Genomic DNA, 16,606 nt, shown 5'->3' with positions numbered 1-16,606 from the left:
GTGGAAATCTAATTAGAATAATTAAAACATCCCCAGAAAAATCTGTCAGTTTAAACTAGAGATATGTTTTTTGCATTGGATGAATTTCAATCAAACGCATCCGCCTATGTCACAAAAAGTATTATGACCCTTCTATGGAAAGATGAGACTATCCCCTCATTTCAAAAACAGTGATTGATAGGCAGCTTAAACCTCTTGAATTATTGGGTTCAAATACACATTTAGATGTGTGAACAGCCATCCACAATAACCACAATCCATAAGGCACAAATAGCTAAATGAGAGAGCAGCAGTGTGATTCACATCAACGCGCTATGTAGATATCAATATTAAGTGATATCCGTATCGCCGTTGACTACACCACTGCTGTCATCCTTACCTCCAAGCGTTTATTCAAGTTGGATAATCTTTGGATGCCAACCATTGGAAGACATAGCAGACAATACAGACAAGACTGTAGCCTACAAAAGCCTATTCCTGCTCTTTTCCCATGATCCATCAGACACATTTGGTGTGTCATCATAGTGGTCTCTGACTTGTAGTCAGACTCGCTCAGGTGGAACAAGCTTAAACTTGCGCCTTTGTTTAATGCTAATTTGATTATCATTGAGAATTGACAGATTTTTTTTTCTCACAAACATCCTTTCTGAATTTAAAAGTAATCCTCTAAGTAATAATTTTTATAAATATCTGTAATCTGATTACGATATTTTAGCTGGTAACGTAACAGATTACAGTTACTGTTTTTTTGTAATCCCTTACATGTACATGTAATCCGTTACTCTCCAACCCTGCTGAGGACAGACGATTTTTACACACTATGCACTTGGCAGTCCAGTTCTGTGAGTTTGTGTGGCCTACCACTTCGCTGCTGAGCCATTGTTGCTCCTAGATGTTTCCACTTCACAATAACACCAATTACAGTTGACCGGGACAGCTCTAGCAGGGCAGAAATTTGACGAACTGACTTGTTGGAAAGGTGGCATCCTATGACGGTGCCACGTTGAAAGTCACTAAAATCTTCAGTAAGGCCATTCTACTGCCAATGTTTGGCAATGGAGATTGCATGGCTGTATACACCTGTCAGCAACAGGTGTGGCTGAAATAGCCGAATCCACTATTTTGAAGGGGTGTCCACATAATTTTCTATATATCTGGTTTGGAGAGCCTTTATGCACGAAAAATATATACTGAGTGCACAAAACATTAAAAACACCTTCCTAATATTGAGTTCCATCAATAAGGGATCATATCTTTCACCTGCATTCAGCTGGTCAGTCTATGTCATGGAAAGAGCAGGTGTTCAATGTTTTGTACACTCAGTGTTTTGATGTTTGATTAATTCTGAAAATTGTCACATTCAGTTCTTTAAGCCATGGTAATGTTGGAAGATTAGTGTACATATAATGATAATAGGGAGAATAGTGTACAGTCTTGGCCAAAAATTTTGAGAATGACACAAATATTAATTTTCACAAAGTCTGCTGCCTCAGTGTCTTTAGATATTTTTGTCAGATGTTACTATGGAATACTGAAGTATAATTACAAGAATTTCATAAGTGTCAAAGGCTTTTATTGACAATTACATGAAGTTGATGCAAAGAGTCAATATTTGCAGTGTTGACCCTTCTTTTTCAAGACCTCTGCAATCCGCTCTGGCATGCTGTCAATTAACTTCTGGGCCACATCCTGACTGATGGCAGCCAATTCTTGCATAATCAATGCTTGGAGTTTGTCAGAATTTGTGGGTTTTTGTTTGTCCACCCGCCTCTTGAGGATTGACCACAAGTTCTCAATGGGATTAAGGTCTGGGGAGTTTCCTGGCCATGGACCCAAAATATCAACGTTTTGTTCCCCAAGCCACTTAGTTATCACTTTTGCCTTATGGCAAGGTGCTCCATCATGCTGAAAAAGGCATTGTTCGTCACCAAACTGTTCCTGGATGGTTGGGAGAAGTTGCTCTCGGAGGGTGTGTTGGTACCATTCTTTATTCATGGCTGTGTTCTTAGGCAAAATTGTGAGTGAGCCCACTCCCTTGGCTGAGAAGCAACCCCACACATGAATGGTCCCAGGATGCTTTACTGTTGGCATGACACAGGACTGATAGTAGCGCTCAACTTGTCTTCTCCGGACAAGCTTTTTTCCGGATGCCGCAAACAATCGGAAAGGGGATTCATCAGAGAAAATGACTTTACCCCAGTCCTCAGCAGTCCAATCCCTGTACCTTTTACAGAATATCAGTCTGTCCCTGATGTTTTTCCTGGAGAGAAGTGGCTTCTTTGCTGCCTTTCTTGACACCAGGCTATCCTCCAAAAGTCTTCGCCTCACTGTGCGTGCAGATGCACTCACACCTGCCTGCTGCCATTCCTGAGCAAGCTCTGTACTGGTGGTGCACCGATCCCGCAGTTGAATCAACTTTAGGCGACGGTCCTGGCACTTGCTGGACTTTCTTCGGCGCCCTGCAGCCTTCTTCACAACAATTGAACCGCTCTCCTTGAAGTTCTTGATGATCCGATAAATGGTTGATTTAGGTGCAATCTTACTGGCAGCAATATCCTTGCCTGTGAAGCCCTTTTTGTGCAAAGCAATGATGACGGCACGTGTTTCCTTGCAGGTAACCATGGCTGACAGAGGAAGAACAATGATTCCAAGCACCACCCTCCTGTTGAAGCTTCCAGTCTGTTTTTCGAACTCAATCAGCATGACAGAGTGATCTCCAGCCTTGTCCTCGTCAACACTCACACCTGTGTTAACGAGAGAATCACTGACATGATGTCAGCTGGTCCTTTTGTGGCAGGGCTGAAATGCAGTGGAAATGTTTTTTGGGGATTCAGTTCATTTGCATGGCAAAGAGGGACTTTGCAATTCATCTGATCACTCTTCATAACATTCTGGAGTATATGCGAATTGCCATCATATAAACTGAGGTAGCAGACTTTGTGAAAATTAATATTTGTGTCATTCTCAAAACTTTTGCCCACGACTGTACAATAGTAGACTATAACCTCTATTGCCTGCACTAACCATGGAACTGTGATGACACAGCCAAGTATTGCTCCATAGCGATTTAATTAGCTTACTTTTTACATTTTTTATATATTATCAACCGTTACTAATGAACCTCAGCAACAACCACATGGCCGTGATGGCGTTTACAGAGGAAGCAAATGAAGGTAAACAAAACAATGTAATTAAATGGAATGATAATGTAGTCTATACCAACTGAAGGGAACTAACAGTAAATTGGCAGTTGAATATGTGTTTGTTATTAGGCCTTCTGACAGTCTATGCTGATAATGGCTAATATTTAACATGATAGACATAGGAAACAGTGAATGTCGGGGTAGCCTATAACTAAACATTCGAGAGTTCCCATCCCTGCAAGTTAAAAGGCTACAATTAAAATTTTGCATAATGGCACAGCATTTCATAAATTGTACTGTGAGAAAGTTGATATGTTGATATTCTTCATTTTACTGCCATATGACTGGTTTCACATTTGTCTCCAACGATTATAAGGTAAAATATATCTAAAACAAGTGTCATTTATATTTACAATTCCCTTATCCAAACAAATGACAAATTTACATAGCTCTTATCAATAGGTCTTATCAAGTTGTAAATTACAGTGCATGGAGAATGCTGTTATTTCTATGGGGGAAAAAAGAAAGCAGATGTTTTTTCCCACATCCGGCCCGTTCATTAGGCAGATTGACCGGGGCGGCATTTTTCGAGATAAACTACCCAAGACGGACCTACACCAACAACACATAAAACCTCACATAATTCTGCCCAGACCATGACAATTTCTCTCAACCAGTGGCATATGGGCTTTTTAGGTGAGCGTTGATGCTGCCTTTGATAAGCAGTGCCCCCTTTGTCAAAGGCAGGGGCGCAAAATATTTTACTTGTGAAGTCCCAGCGTGCCTCTCCAGGGTCCTGTTGGAGAGACGCATCTCTGCAGCGCTCCACTAACGTTCTGTCAAGAAAATAATCGAACATAAATCATGTTGCAGATATAGGATATGGTAGAAAGAGTATGTAGACTTTGCTGTAGGCTACTGGCTGGAGATAAAAATTTATGACAATGTAATAGACATTTTTACATCATGCAGGTTTATCCAATCAAATAGCCTAAGCTAAATGGCGGTCAATCAACTTAAAAATGCGCTGTCAGAATAGTCGTGGACAGGCAAAAGGTCAAAACCAGATCAGAGTCCAGAAGGTACAGAGTGGCAGGCAGGCTCGAGGTCAGGGCAGGCAGACTGGTCAGGCACGCGGGTACAGTCCAGAAAACAGGCAAGGATCAACCCCGGGAGGACTAGCAAAAGGGAGAATAGCAAAAGCAGGCGCATGGGAAAAACACACTGGTTGACTTGAAACAGACAAGATGAACTGGCACAGAGAGACAGGAAACACAGGGATAAATACACTGGGGAAAATAAGCGACACCTGGAGGGTGTGGAGACAATCACAGGGACAGGTGAAACAGATCAGGGTGTGACACTGTTCATCTGCTCATCCACTACATGTTAAAGACTGTGTCCTATTTGATTTAGCTCATTGTTAACAATGGACACTGTGTTATGTGGTTGTCACCTGATCAGTAGTTCAATAAGCCCCCTCTCCCATGTGCCTTCACACTGATAGGGTTAAATCAGTAACAGTCAAACATGGTGGTCATGATATGTAAATGATTGATTTTGGATTCTCATTTTAATGTGACATGACACAAAATCCATGTTAGCTAAGGATATATTGTTGTATCATTACTTACACAGTACATCCTGTATTTCACTACTTATACAAGTAGGTAGGCTTAAATGACTTGTGGAATCAAATCAAATCCAATTTTATTGGTCACATACACATATTTAGCAGATGTTATTGCGGGTGTAGCGAAATGCTTGTGTAATCTAACAATTTACAACAATACACACAAATCCATAAGCAAAAGAATGGAATCAATAAATAAATAAGTAGGTAGTAGGTACGGTACTATACAACCGTGTAGAAGAAATTGACATTGCAGTGCAGCGATAAAAGCAAGATGCAAATATCCTTTTTGTTATTACTGTATACATTTGTTTCTACTCCATTTCAAGCGATGAGGTAGTTGTGAAGTTGCCCTCCTCGCACATGGTGGTGATAGAATGGAGTAATGACGCTGTGATGGAGTCAGCTGACAGTCTCAATAAAACTGAAGGGGTTTGTTCCAATGTTCACAGAGGTAAACTGCTGAGAAGGTAGGATTTTTTTTTTTTCAACCTCCTTCTGGTATGTTTATGTAGGTGGGTCTCATGCTGATTTCTGCTTTTGTCTCTCTCTGCAGCACAACAGCGTTAGTGGTTGAAAGTCTAACCCACTGCCAAGATCAGGAGAGAGAATGAGCATCCAAAATGGCTCCCTATTTAGTGTGCTATATTTGACCAGAGCACAATGGGTAGTGCGCTAGATGGGGAATAAGGTGCCATTTGAGACGCAGGCAAAGGGTAAAAATCCCATCCTCCAGCTGGGTCGTCGCCCCAGTCACACAGATAGCCGCAGGCTTCAGAGAATAGGCACTGTGCTTCTCCATGCTTTAAATGAGTCTGTCACCGTGGGTGGCACCATCAAACCTGCAGACATTCAGTGCTGCCTGAGTGTTATGCTGTATTCCTCACCATCAGACCTGCAGACATTCAGTGCTGCCTGAGTGTTAAACTGTATTCCTCACCATCAGACCTGCAGACATTCAGTGCTGCCTGAGTGTTATACTGTATTCCTCACCATCAGACCTGCAGACATTCAGTGCTGCCTGAGTGTTAAACTGTATTCCTCACCATCAGACCTGCAGACATTCAGTGCTGCCTGAGTGTTAAACTGTATTCCTCACCATCAAACCTGCAGACATTCAGTGCTGCCTGAGTGTTATACTGTATTCCTCACCATCAGACCTGCAGACATTCAGTGCTGCCTGAGTGTTAAGTGCTGCCTGAGTGTTAAACTGTATTCCTCACCATCAAACCTGCAGACATTCAGTACTGCCTGAGTGTTAAACTGTATTCCTCACCATCAAACCTGCAGACATTCAGTGCTGCCTGAGTGTTATACTGTATTCCTCACCATCAGACCTGCAGACATTCAGTGCTGCCTGAGTGTTATACTGTATTCCTCACCATCAGACCTGCAGACATTCAGTGCTGCCTGAGTGTTATACTGTATTCCTCACCATCAAACCTGCAGACATTCAGTGCTGCCTGAGTGTTATACTGTATTCCTCACCATCAGACCTGCAGACATTCAGTGCTGCCTGAGTGTTAAACTGTATTCCTCACCATCAGACCTGCAGACATTCTGTGCTGCCTGAGTGTTAAACTGTATTCTTCACCATCAGACCTGCAGACATTCAGTGCTGCCTGAGTGTTAAACTGTATTCCTCACCATCAGACCTGCAGACATTCAGTGCTGCCTGAGTGTTAAACTGTATTCCTCACCATCAGACCTGCAGACATTCAGTGCTGCCTGAGTGTTAAACTGTATTCCTCACCATCAGACCTGCAGACATTCTGTGCTGCCTGAGTGTTAAACTGTATTCCTCACCATCAGACCTGCAGACATTCAGTGCTGCCTGAGTGTTAAACTGTATTCCTCACCATCAGACCTGCAGACATTCAGTGCTGCCTGAGTGTTAAACTGTATTCCTCACCATCAGACCTGCAGACATTCAGTGCTGCCTGAGTGTTAAACTGTATTCCTCACCATCAGACCTGCAGACATTCAGTGCTGCCTGAGTGTTAAACTGTATTCCTCACCATCAGACCTGCAGACATTCAGTGCTGCCTGAGTGTTAAGTGCTGCCTGAGTGTTAAACTGTATTCCTCACCATCAAACCTGCAGACATTCAGTGCTGCCTGAGTGTTAAACTGTATTCCTCACCATCAAACCTGCAGACATTCAGTGCTGCCTGAGTGTTAAACTGTATTCCTCACCATCAGACCTGCAGACATTCTGTGCTGCCTGAGTGTTAAACTGTATTCCTCACCATCAGACCTGCAGACATTCAGTGCTGCCTGAGTGTTAAACTGTATTCCTCACCATCAAACCTGCAGACATTCAGTGCTGCCTGAGTGTTAAACTGTATTCCTCACCATCAGACCTGCAGACATTCAGTGCTGCCTGAGTGTTAAACTGTATTCCTCACCATCAGACCTGCAGACATTCAGTGCTGCCTGAGTGTTAAACTGTATTCCTCACCATCAGACCTGCAGACATTCAGTGCTGCCTGAGTGTTAAACTGTATTCCTCACCATCAGACCTGCAGACATTCTGTGCTGCCTGAGTGTTAAACTGTATTCCTCACCATCAGACCTGCAGACATTCTGTGCTGCCTGAGTGTTAAACTGTATTCCTCACCATCAGACCTGCAGACATTCAGTGCTGCCTGAGTGCCATACTGTATTCCTCACCATCAGAAGATGGGTCGCAGTGTCTAAGCATACTGTTGTCAGGGGATAAAGTTTTTGCAGAAATAGGCTTTCCGGTTCAACCATTTGGTTCTGATCACTTCACTTGTTGTGCCAAACTGATTGACAGTGGCATTGAATTCTCTTCCTACATCTACAGTACCTGACAACTTTTTGAGCAACTAATCAAGCATATTTTTCTATAAACTGTAACCCATGTATCAGTGCTAATCCTTCAGTGTATTTTAAAGTCATTTGCAAAAGCATAGGAAAGAAAGAAAATCATTATATTGTTGTTCCAAGGAAGAGACTTAAGGAAACAATTTATTCTATGAATACTGTATAAGGCATGAGAACCAGAATGTATTCAACTGATGAATTCTCACTTTGTCATTGGCGGGTCTTGGTTCAGTGCATCACTCCTGCTGTGGCTCAGTGGGCTCTCGGCACTAGAGGTAGGCCTACACTAAAATAAATCTGCAATATTTTATATTTATGGGGCAAAGACGGATTTCAGTCTGAATATTTTTAAAGTGAGGACGCTTTATTATACAAAGTTATAAGTAGCAGTGTTCAATTTGCTCACGGGGTGATTTTTGGTTTGGAAACATGCAAAGCACCTGTTAACTACAAAAAATGTAAAAGCTGTTAGCCTACATTATCCGAGCACTCCTGGTTAACACTAGCTCCCAGTCATATACAACAGAGGAGGAAAGGGGGGGTGCTCTGTAGTTGTCAACCCAATCCAACCCCCCCTCACTGCAGCTCCTACACTGTACTCTACTGCTCCAAAATACCAAACAAAGTGATGTTGGTTTGACGTTTGATAAACATATACTTTGTTTTATGATCCACTCCACTCTATAGATAGTTGGTACTCTATACTCTCTGTACAGTAGGTGTGTGTTAATGTCCCTCTCTTCCTCTGCAGTTCTCCGACCACTCCCTCTCTGTAGCCCCTTGCAGTCTCATTACAGCCCCTTTAGACAGCTAATTGGTGAATCACTCAATCAGTCAATCATTCAATTAGGCCCTGGAGGACAGGCAGTGGCGTAAAAAGTACAACATTTTCATACTTGAGTAAAAGTAAAGATACCTTAATAGAAAATGACTCAAGTAAAAGTGAAAATCACCCAGTAAAATACTACATGAGTAAAAGTCTAAAAGTATTTGGTTTTAAATATACTTAAGTTTCAAAAGTAAATGTAATTGGTAAAATATACTTAAGTATCAAAAGTAAAACAAACGCTGTAAATCATTTAAAATTCTTTATATTACGCAATCAGCGCAATTTTCATGTTTTTTTATTTACGGATAGCCAGGGGCGCACTTCAACACACAACATAATTTACAAATTAAGCATATGTGTTTAGTGAGTCTGCCAGATCAGAGGCAGTAGGGATGACCATGGTTGTTCTCTAGATAAGTGTGTGAATTGGACCATTTCACTTCCTGCTAAGCATTCAAAATGGAATGAGTACTTTTGGATGTCAGGGAAAATGTAAAATGTTCATAATGCATTTTCTTTAGGAATCTAGTGGAGTAAAATTTGCCAAAAATATAAATAGCAAAGTAAAATATAGATACCCCCAAAAAACAACTTAAGTAGTACTTAAAATTATTTTTACTTAGTTACTTTACACCACTGAGGATAGGCCTCATGCAGAGTTTAAAATAAACTCAGCCAATCAATCAGAATTTCCACAACTAATTTTTTACTTAAGAATTGAATCTCTGGGTATTGAATGATTCAGGTTTGTGTGAGGCGGTTTCCCTCTCTTCTCCTCTCAGGGGGAGTTGGGATATGCAAAAAACACATTTCCAATTCACACGCATATTAATACACACTTGTACATGTGTGAAATTGGAGAAATATAAGCACCCACCAAATAATAAGAATAATAGCTTTTGGTTTTGTTTTACATGTTGAGTCCATCGTTGCTCTGTCGAGGGGATTTGTTGTTCTACATTGCCTCCCCAAATGACGACCCACTTTACTGCTTTGGAAAGCAGAGTTGCTAGGTTACATAACGCTGTTTTAACAAGATGTGAGCGGGATAGTCTTAGTATTTTGTCTTTAAGATGAATTGCCAGAAAAAATGCCCATGAATATAACTATAGAAGATTTTTTTCTCCAAATCTGAGTGATACATTATGCACCATAGCTGTTGTTCATCACGTTGTCTCATACATTTGCATTTTAAGCAAGTAGGAATGTCAAATGGATTGCCATAGTTTTGTACTTTGCAATGTTAACTCTCCACTTACTGCCATCTACATGTCCTTTTATATTCTCCTTGAATAAGACAGTATCTGCTTTCCTGTCCATCAGTCGATACACAGTATGTGCTGTATGTGTGTGTATACAGTAATGTGTGACTTTATGCTTATAAACTGTTGTTTACATAATACATACTGTAGTGTAGGCTACATGTAGTACACATGCACAATTTCAGTGCATAACACCCACAGCAGATTCCAGTCTCAGGTCAGCTATACTGTCCAGTGTTCACTGGTCCCGTTTTAGCTTCATGTGGCCCCAACCGTGCACATAACCTCCCTGCCACCTGGACAAAATCTCACATTTCACCTGCCATCTGATTTCTCTCATATTTATGGACCTGTTCATGCATGCTAAACAGTCAGGGTTCTGAGGCATTTCTTAGCAGCTGCTCAGGATGTTGTTTCACATGTACGCATCACATGGAAAGAGAAGCAGAGAGATCAAGATGGTCTTCCTGGTCTGAACCAAGGGAACATTGCACTGATTCGAAACAGACCAGAGATGGGTTACATTTTAAATTTGTATGGATGATGTAAATATTTGAGGCCAATTTCAAAATTTGATGCCAAAAGAGGCTGGCTGTAATTTCCTGAGCTCAGCGATCAGCAATACATGTTGTACAGCAGCTTGAGTGCTGATGGATGTGTGTGCTCCTGTGTTGAGCGGTTTTGTGAAAAATGTTTTTATGTGTTTGTACACAGAGGGTTCTACATGAAACCCAAAAGAGTTCTACCTGGAACCAAAAAGGGTTCTCCCTGGAACAAAAAAGGGTTCTCCTATGGGGACAGCCGCAGAACCCTTTTGAAATCCCTTTTTTATGAGGGTAGAGACAAATATAAAAGAGTGTATATGAGAAGAAAGGATGAAAGTCAGAGTAATTGAACAGATAGATGGGAATGAGATAATGGACGTGAGAGTTTGAAGTGAGAGAAGTAAAAGTAGGAGACAGATGGAATTAGAATCATGACACTGGTGGTGACACTGTGGTGAGTCTTTTAACGTTAACTCATAAAGTTACTCACCAAGTTAATTGCCCACAATACATAAATAATAAGGCATTGCAATTTCACCAGGCCCAAAGGTAACAACTACCTTTTAAGGAAGTGTCTTGCTCTTACCAGAATGTGGTCGTCACTAGTTACCACAATCACAAAGTCATAAACCCGCCTATTTCCACAATTTATCTTCTTAAAATGTGATTTTAAACCTAACCCTAACTGTAAATCTAACCTTAAACACACTGCTAATCTTATGCCTAACCCTAACCTTAAAAATAATATTTGTACGATTTATTCAATTTTGACTTTGTGGCTTGGGTAACTAGTGGACACTGAATAATGCTGAGTTTCAGTTTTAGTACAGTTCGAGAGCATCAATAGTCAGCATGGAGCACCCAGAGTGATTTTAGTTCAGTGTTGTGGAGATGCTCTGGGGACCTCCAGCCATTCGCTTTCATTAAACGTCCCCTCATTACACAGGATGTTATTGCATTGTAGCTCATTTAAGCCAGCAGTAAATCATGTGAATGTGCTTGCACTGGGGGACATCCCAGGAAAATTATTCTACCAGACAGTGTATACCACATACACTACATGACCAAAAGTATATGAACACTTGCTCGTTGAACATTTCATTCCAAAATCACAGGCATTAAAATGGAGTTGGTCCCCCCTATGCTGCTATAACAGCCTCCACTCTTCTGGGAAGGCTTTCCACTAGATGGTGCTGCGGGGACTTGCTTCCAACATTGCTGCGGGGACTTGCTTCCATTCAACCACCAGAGCATTAGTGAGGTCGGCCATTGATTTTGGGCGATTAGGCCTGGCTTGCAGTTGGCGTTCCAATTCCAATTCCAAAGGTGTTCGATGGGGTTGGGGTTAGGGCTCTGTGTAGGCCAGTCAAGTTCTTCCACACTGATCTCGACAAACCATTTCTGTATGGACCTCGCTTTGTGCACGGGGGGCATTGTCATGCTGAAACAGGAAAGGGCCATCCCCAAACTGTTGCCACAAGTTGGAAGCACAGAATCGTGTAGAATGTAATTGTATGCTGTAGCATTAAGATTTCCCTCACTGGAACTAGCCTGAACCATGAAGAACAGCCCCAGACCACTATTCCTCCTCCACCAACCTTTACAGTTGGCACTATGCATTCGGGCAGGTAGCGTTCTCCTGGCATCCGCCAAACACAGATTTGTCTGTCGGACTGCCAGATGGTGAAGCGTGATTCATCACTCGAGAAAACGCATTTTCACTGCTCCAGAGTCCAATGGCGGCAAGCTTTACACCACTCCAGCTGACGCTTGGCATAGCACATGGTGATCTTAGGTTTGTGTGAGGCTGCCCGGCCTTGGAAACAGAGTTCTTGAGCTGACGTTGCTTCCAGAGGCAGTTTGGAACTCGGTAGTGAGTGTTGCAAACGAGGATAGGTGATTTTTACGGGCTACTCGCTTCAGCCTACTTGGAGGTCCCGTTCTGTGAGCTTGTGTGGCCTACCATTTTCTGGCTGAGCCGTTGTTGCTCCGAGACGTTTCCACTTCACATTAACAGCACTTACAGTTGACCGGGAAAGCTCTAGCAGTGCAGAAATTTGACAAACTGACTTGTTGGAAAGGTGGCATCCTATGACGGTGCCACGTTGAAAGTCACTGAGCTCTTCAGTAAGGCCATACTACTACCAATGTTTGTCTAAGGATATTGCATGGAAGTGTGCTCAATTTCATACACCTGTCTGCAACGGGTGTGGCTAAAATAGCCGAATCCACTAGTTTGAAGGGGTGTCCACATACTTTTGTAAATATAGTATCTTTACGAGACTATATTAATTTACTTTATTTACAGTATTGCCTTGTAGCTTCCTCAGATGGGACTGGAAGGATGTACTTTACAACTGAGCTGAACTGTACATCTGACAAATACGAGAGATAAAATCCACATAAATTCACAGAATAAACATATAGGTTAAAAGTAGATTTTTAAACTGACTGTCTTCTGTTCTTTCCCTGTGTTCCAGACACATTGAGAACTGGACTGGCCTGCAGACACTGAAAGATGTGGACATGGAGCTGTACACTGGACTTCAGAGACTGTGAGTATCAACCTGGGAAGAGAGCAGGAACATAAACTATTTACATACTGATGGTGATCTGTGGTTGCTGCAGAGCCCAGAGTGAGCCCAGTGTTGATCCAGTTATGATAGTATACCATATGGATGTGAGACCATGGGCTGTTTCTTGGCCTGAAACGTGCTATATGCAAGACATATTTAATGGTATACAATGATCCTTATCCCACCACCCAGTGACATGGCACCAGGTCTGGTTGGCACACATACTCTATCAGAACTATTGACCACTAGCAGTTGCTTATGTTGCAGGCGTGTTTATTTTAATGCACTGCAGCCAGCCTCAAACAACAGGGCCTCCCTACGGCCCGTTTTACACTGATCAAAGAACGCTGGAATAGCGGCCAGGAAATGTAATTACATCCCTAAACACCCTAGCCTAAGCTAAACACTACAATAAGTCTCTTTTCTTCCTCCCTGCTTTGCTGATTCCTTCCCCCCATGCCTACTGCCCACCCTCCGACATCCTGGCCAGACATCCTGGTCCCTCTGGACCTGTGGGGAACACTTCCCTCTGGGAAGGAGATGGTATCCTGAAAGTCTCTCTCCCATCCTCCCCCAGTTATCCCCCCACCTCCCCTCTTCTTCAGGCTCTCCTATTATCTCACCCATCCTTCCCCAGTCTCCCCCAGTTTCCCCCAGTCTCCTCCAGGCTCACCCAGTTTCCCCCAGTCTGCCTGAGCTTCCACCAGTGTCCCTCAGCCTCCCTCAAACTCCTTCAGCCTCCCCCAGTCTAAACACTGGTCCTATTAGGGGACACCCAAAGCAGTTGAACAAGGCTGATTAACAGCTCCTCTCATTAACATCAGGCTCACCTGGAGTGGGCTCTGGCTCCTCTGCTCCCTCCCTCCCTCCCTCTCCTCCAGCAGCAGCCAGGGCTAGATGATAGGGATGACTCACCAGGTAGTGTGCTACACAGGCAGACCGGAGCAGGAGCTACTCTGGGCACCCGCTGGGTCAGCAATACAGGCCTCAGAGCCTCAGCCAGCCCACCTCGCTGATTAATATTTAAGTACAAGCCACAGGGGGACATGTGACACATACGCATGTGTTGGCCTTGTTAAATCCTTCACTCCCAGGTCCTGATGTGTCTGACATTGACCACACTGTATTACCCACTGGGCTGCCTTTGTTTAAGCTAAATTCAATATGGGGGAATAAATGTCTTAACATGCCTATTTATGCTTACCAAACACCCAGTGTTACAGTTTCACATCACTGTTAGCCATACTGTATGATGCCATCAGGACTGTTCTGATGTAATCATTCTCTCAGATGGATTCTAATGAAAATAGCTGAGTGCTCAATGCAAATAAACAGCTTGCAGATGCCTATAATACAAATGCATTCAATATACATAATTGATCTCAGCTAAGGAGAGAGAGAGAAGATGCAGGCTCTTGATACTATTCTGACTATAATGATGCCCCGTGTGGAGGGAGAGGAGCAGGGGAGACAGGTTGGAAGATAAGATTAGATGGCTTTTAGAATGCTTCCCTCTTCACTCAAATGTCGCCAAATGCGGGCCTGGCAATGATCTGACTGGTTAGCTTGACCGGTAGCAGACCTGGCAATGATCTGACTGGTTAGCTTGACCGGTAGCGGACCTGGCAATGATCTGACTGGTTAGCTTGGCCGGTAGCGGACCTGGCAATGATCGGAATGGTTAGCTTGACCGGTAGCGGACCTGGCAATGATCTGACTGGTTAGCTTGACCGGTAGCGGGCCTGGCAATGATCTGACTGGTTAGCTTGTCCGGTAGCGGATCTGGCAATGATCTGACTGGTTAGCTTGGCCGGTGTAAAATTCAGTTAAGAGCTAAAAATATTCCCTCACACACTCACACTTTCACAGCCCATGATTAACTGTAAATGATGCATTTATGAAAACCTATCTTCGACCAATCAGCAGACAATTGCTGTTTTTGTGAAGCTTGTGCAACCTGTGTGCCTACTCCTTAGTGTGGGTGTAGCCACGCCACACTGAAAAACCCTGGTTTCCATGGACACACTGGCAGGAATATGTTGGTGGTTATAATTGTGGAATAGCATTTTATTTTTCTTCATGCTTACTTTATCTGTAAACGTAGGAGGAAACATCTGTTAGTATCAACAATAGTAACTTCGAGGGAATAGTTTTTTCCCCTTTATGCTAAACATCTCACGAATGTACATTGACACGAGCTCATGCCTGTGTATAATTATTTCCATATGTGTAACTTTCAGTAAACTGTTTACATGCCTTACGTGTGTGTGTCACTGTTTGTCTCTTCCAGAACAATCATGAACGGCAACCTGCGAGGTATCCAGGCCAGAGCCTTCTCCCAGAACCCCCACCTGCGCTACATGTGAGTGGTGTTACTGTTACCTCATTCTCTCTCTCTCTAGGCTGACTGGTAAACACAAATGAGAACATACATCACATCTGCCATTCATCCCCTCATCGTGTGGATTCTCCCCCTTCCTTTTTTACAATTATTTTTGGCAGACTGCATTGTTCACAGTTCACCGCCGTCTGACTGTGCACACTGACTGACTGATCTTCATTCAACAGTGAAATATTCAGATTGACTATGCCACATATTTACCAAAGCAAGCAGAGTTTAGTTTAGCACAAGCTTGGGAGCGTCATGACAGAGCAGCCATTTACACTGTAATCCTGATTGTTTATATGCCGGCATACTGTTCCACATGAGACCCACAAACCATTCTAGCTCTCTCCCTGTGACCCTGTCCCATCCCAGGCATACATTATCCTTACATACATAATTCACCCAGATGAATCTCCTCTTGAAGGAAATAAGCATGTTCCTTCTGCAGTCTTCTTCCTGGTGCTTCACATATGGCTGAACACACACAGGTTCACCATGTTATGTTTGCTGTGTCTGTTCATAATGATTAGATTAGAGAGTTTAATAGTCACATGTACAGGGTTGCAGATGTAATTATATGGTACAGTGAAATTCTTAAGCTTCAAGCTCCACCAATGCAACACAAAGTGAAATAAAAATACAAAAATATAATAAAAATAGATAATAAAACAAATTTGAATATATACATATTAACAACTGTACAATGGTAAATGTCCATTGGGGTGGGGGCGCAGGTGGCTTACTAGTGGTGACTATTCAGCATGATAATGTCCATTGGAGCGGGGCAGGGTAAACCCCCCCCCCCCCCCCCCCCTGGAGGTGGGAGAGGGGAAATGTTCATCGGGGGAGAGGCACGGGGGGATAGGAAGTCCGTCGGGTCTATTCAGCTGCCTGATGGTCTGTTGGTATGGGGGTGGAAGCTATTGGCCAGTCTTACAGTTTTTGCCATGATGTTCCTGTACTGCCCGCATCTGAGTGATGGAAATGAGGAGAACAGGCCATTACTCAGGTGGCTGGGGTTTCTGGTGAACTTCTTGGCCTTCCTGCGACACCTGGTGTTGTAGGTGTATTGGAGGGTAGGCAGTGTGTATCCAATGGTACGTTCGGCGGAGTATACCACACTCTGTAGCGCCTTCCAGTCCGCGGCGGTGGAGTTGCCGTACCAGGCTGTGATGCATCCTGACAGTATGCTCTCGATGGTGCTCCTGTAGAACACTGTGAGGGCCTTCGGGGACAGGCCGAATTTCTTCAGCATCCTGAGATTGAAGAGTTGCTGTCATGCCTTCTTCACCATGGTGTCCGTGTGGTTTGACTATTTCAGCTCCGAGGAGATGTGTACGCCCAGGAACTTGAAGTTTTTGAACGTCTCAACGTCCATTGATG

At 43.2% G+C, this 16,606-nt stretch overlaps 1 protein-coding gene across 2 annotated transcripts in view; it reads left to right on the top strand.

Annotated features, from left to right (window-relative positions):
• LOC120053817 (NT-3 growth factor receptor-like) overlaps nucleotides 1–15,603 on the top strand; it is a 56,493-nt gene extending 40,890 nt beyond the window's left edge. For both annotated transcript variants that reach the window (XR_005477548.1, XM_039001078.1), the window contains exons 2-3: nucleotides 12,742–12,816; nucleotides 15,128–15,603. Coding sequence is in view for 1 of the 2 variants with exons in the window: in XM_039001078.1 (XP_038857006.1) it covers nucleotides 12,742–12,816; nucleotides 15,128–15,203 (151 nt within the window). In the remaining variant the exon portion in view is untranslated. The remainder of the gene's footprint in view (nucleotides 1–12,741; nucleotides 12,817–15,127) is intronic.
• The last annotated feature ends 1,003 nt before the right edge of the window (nucleotides 15,604–16,606 follow it).

The sequence above is a fragment of the Salvelinus namaycush genome, chromosome 9, assembly GCF_016432855.1.
Source record: "Salvelinus namaycush isolate Seneca chromosome 9, SaNama_1.0, whole genome shotgun sequence".
Classification (NCBI taxonomy): domain Eukaryota; kingdom Metazoa; phylum Chordata; class Actinopteri; order Salmoniformes; family Salmonidae; genus Salvelinus; species Salvelinus namaycush.
Note: the sequence above shows the minus strand (reverse complement) of the source record. Positions and strands in the feature narration are given on the sequence as shown.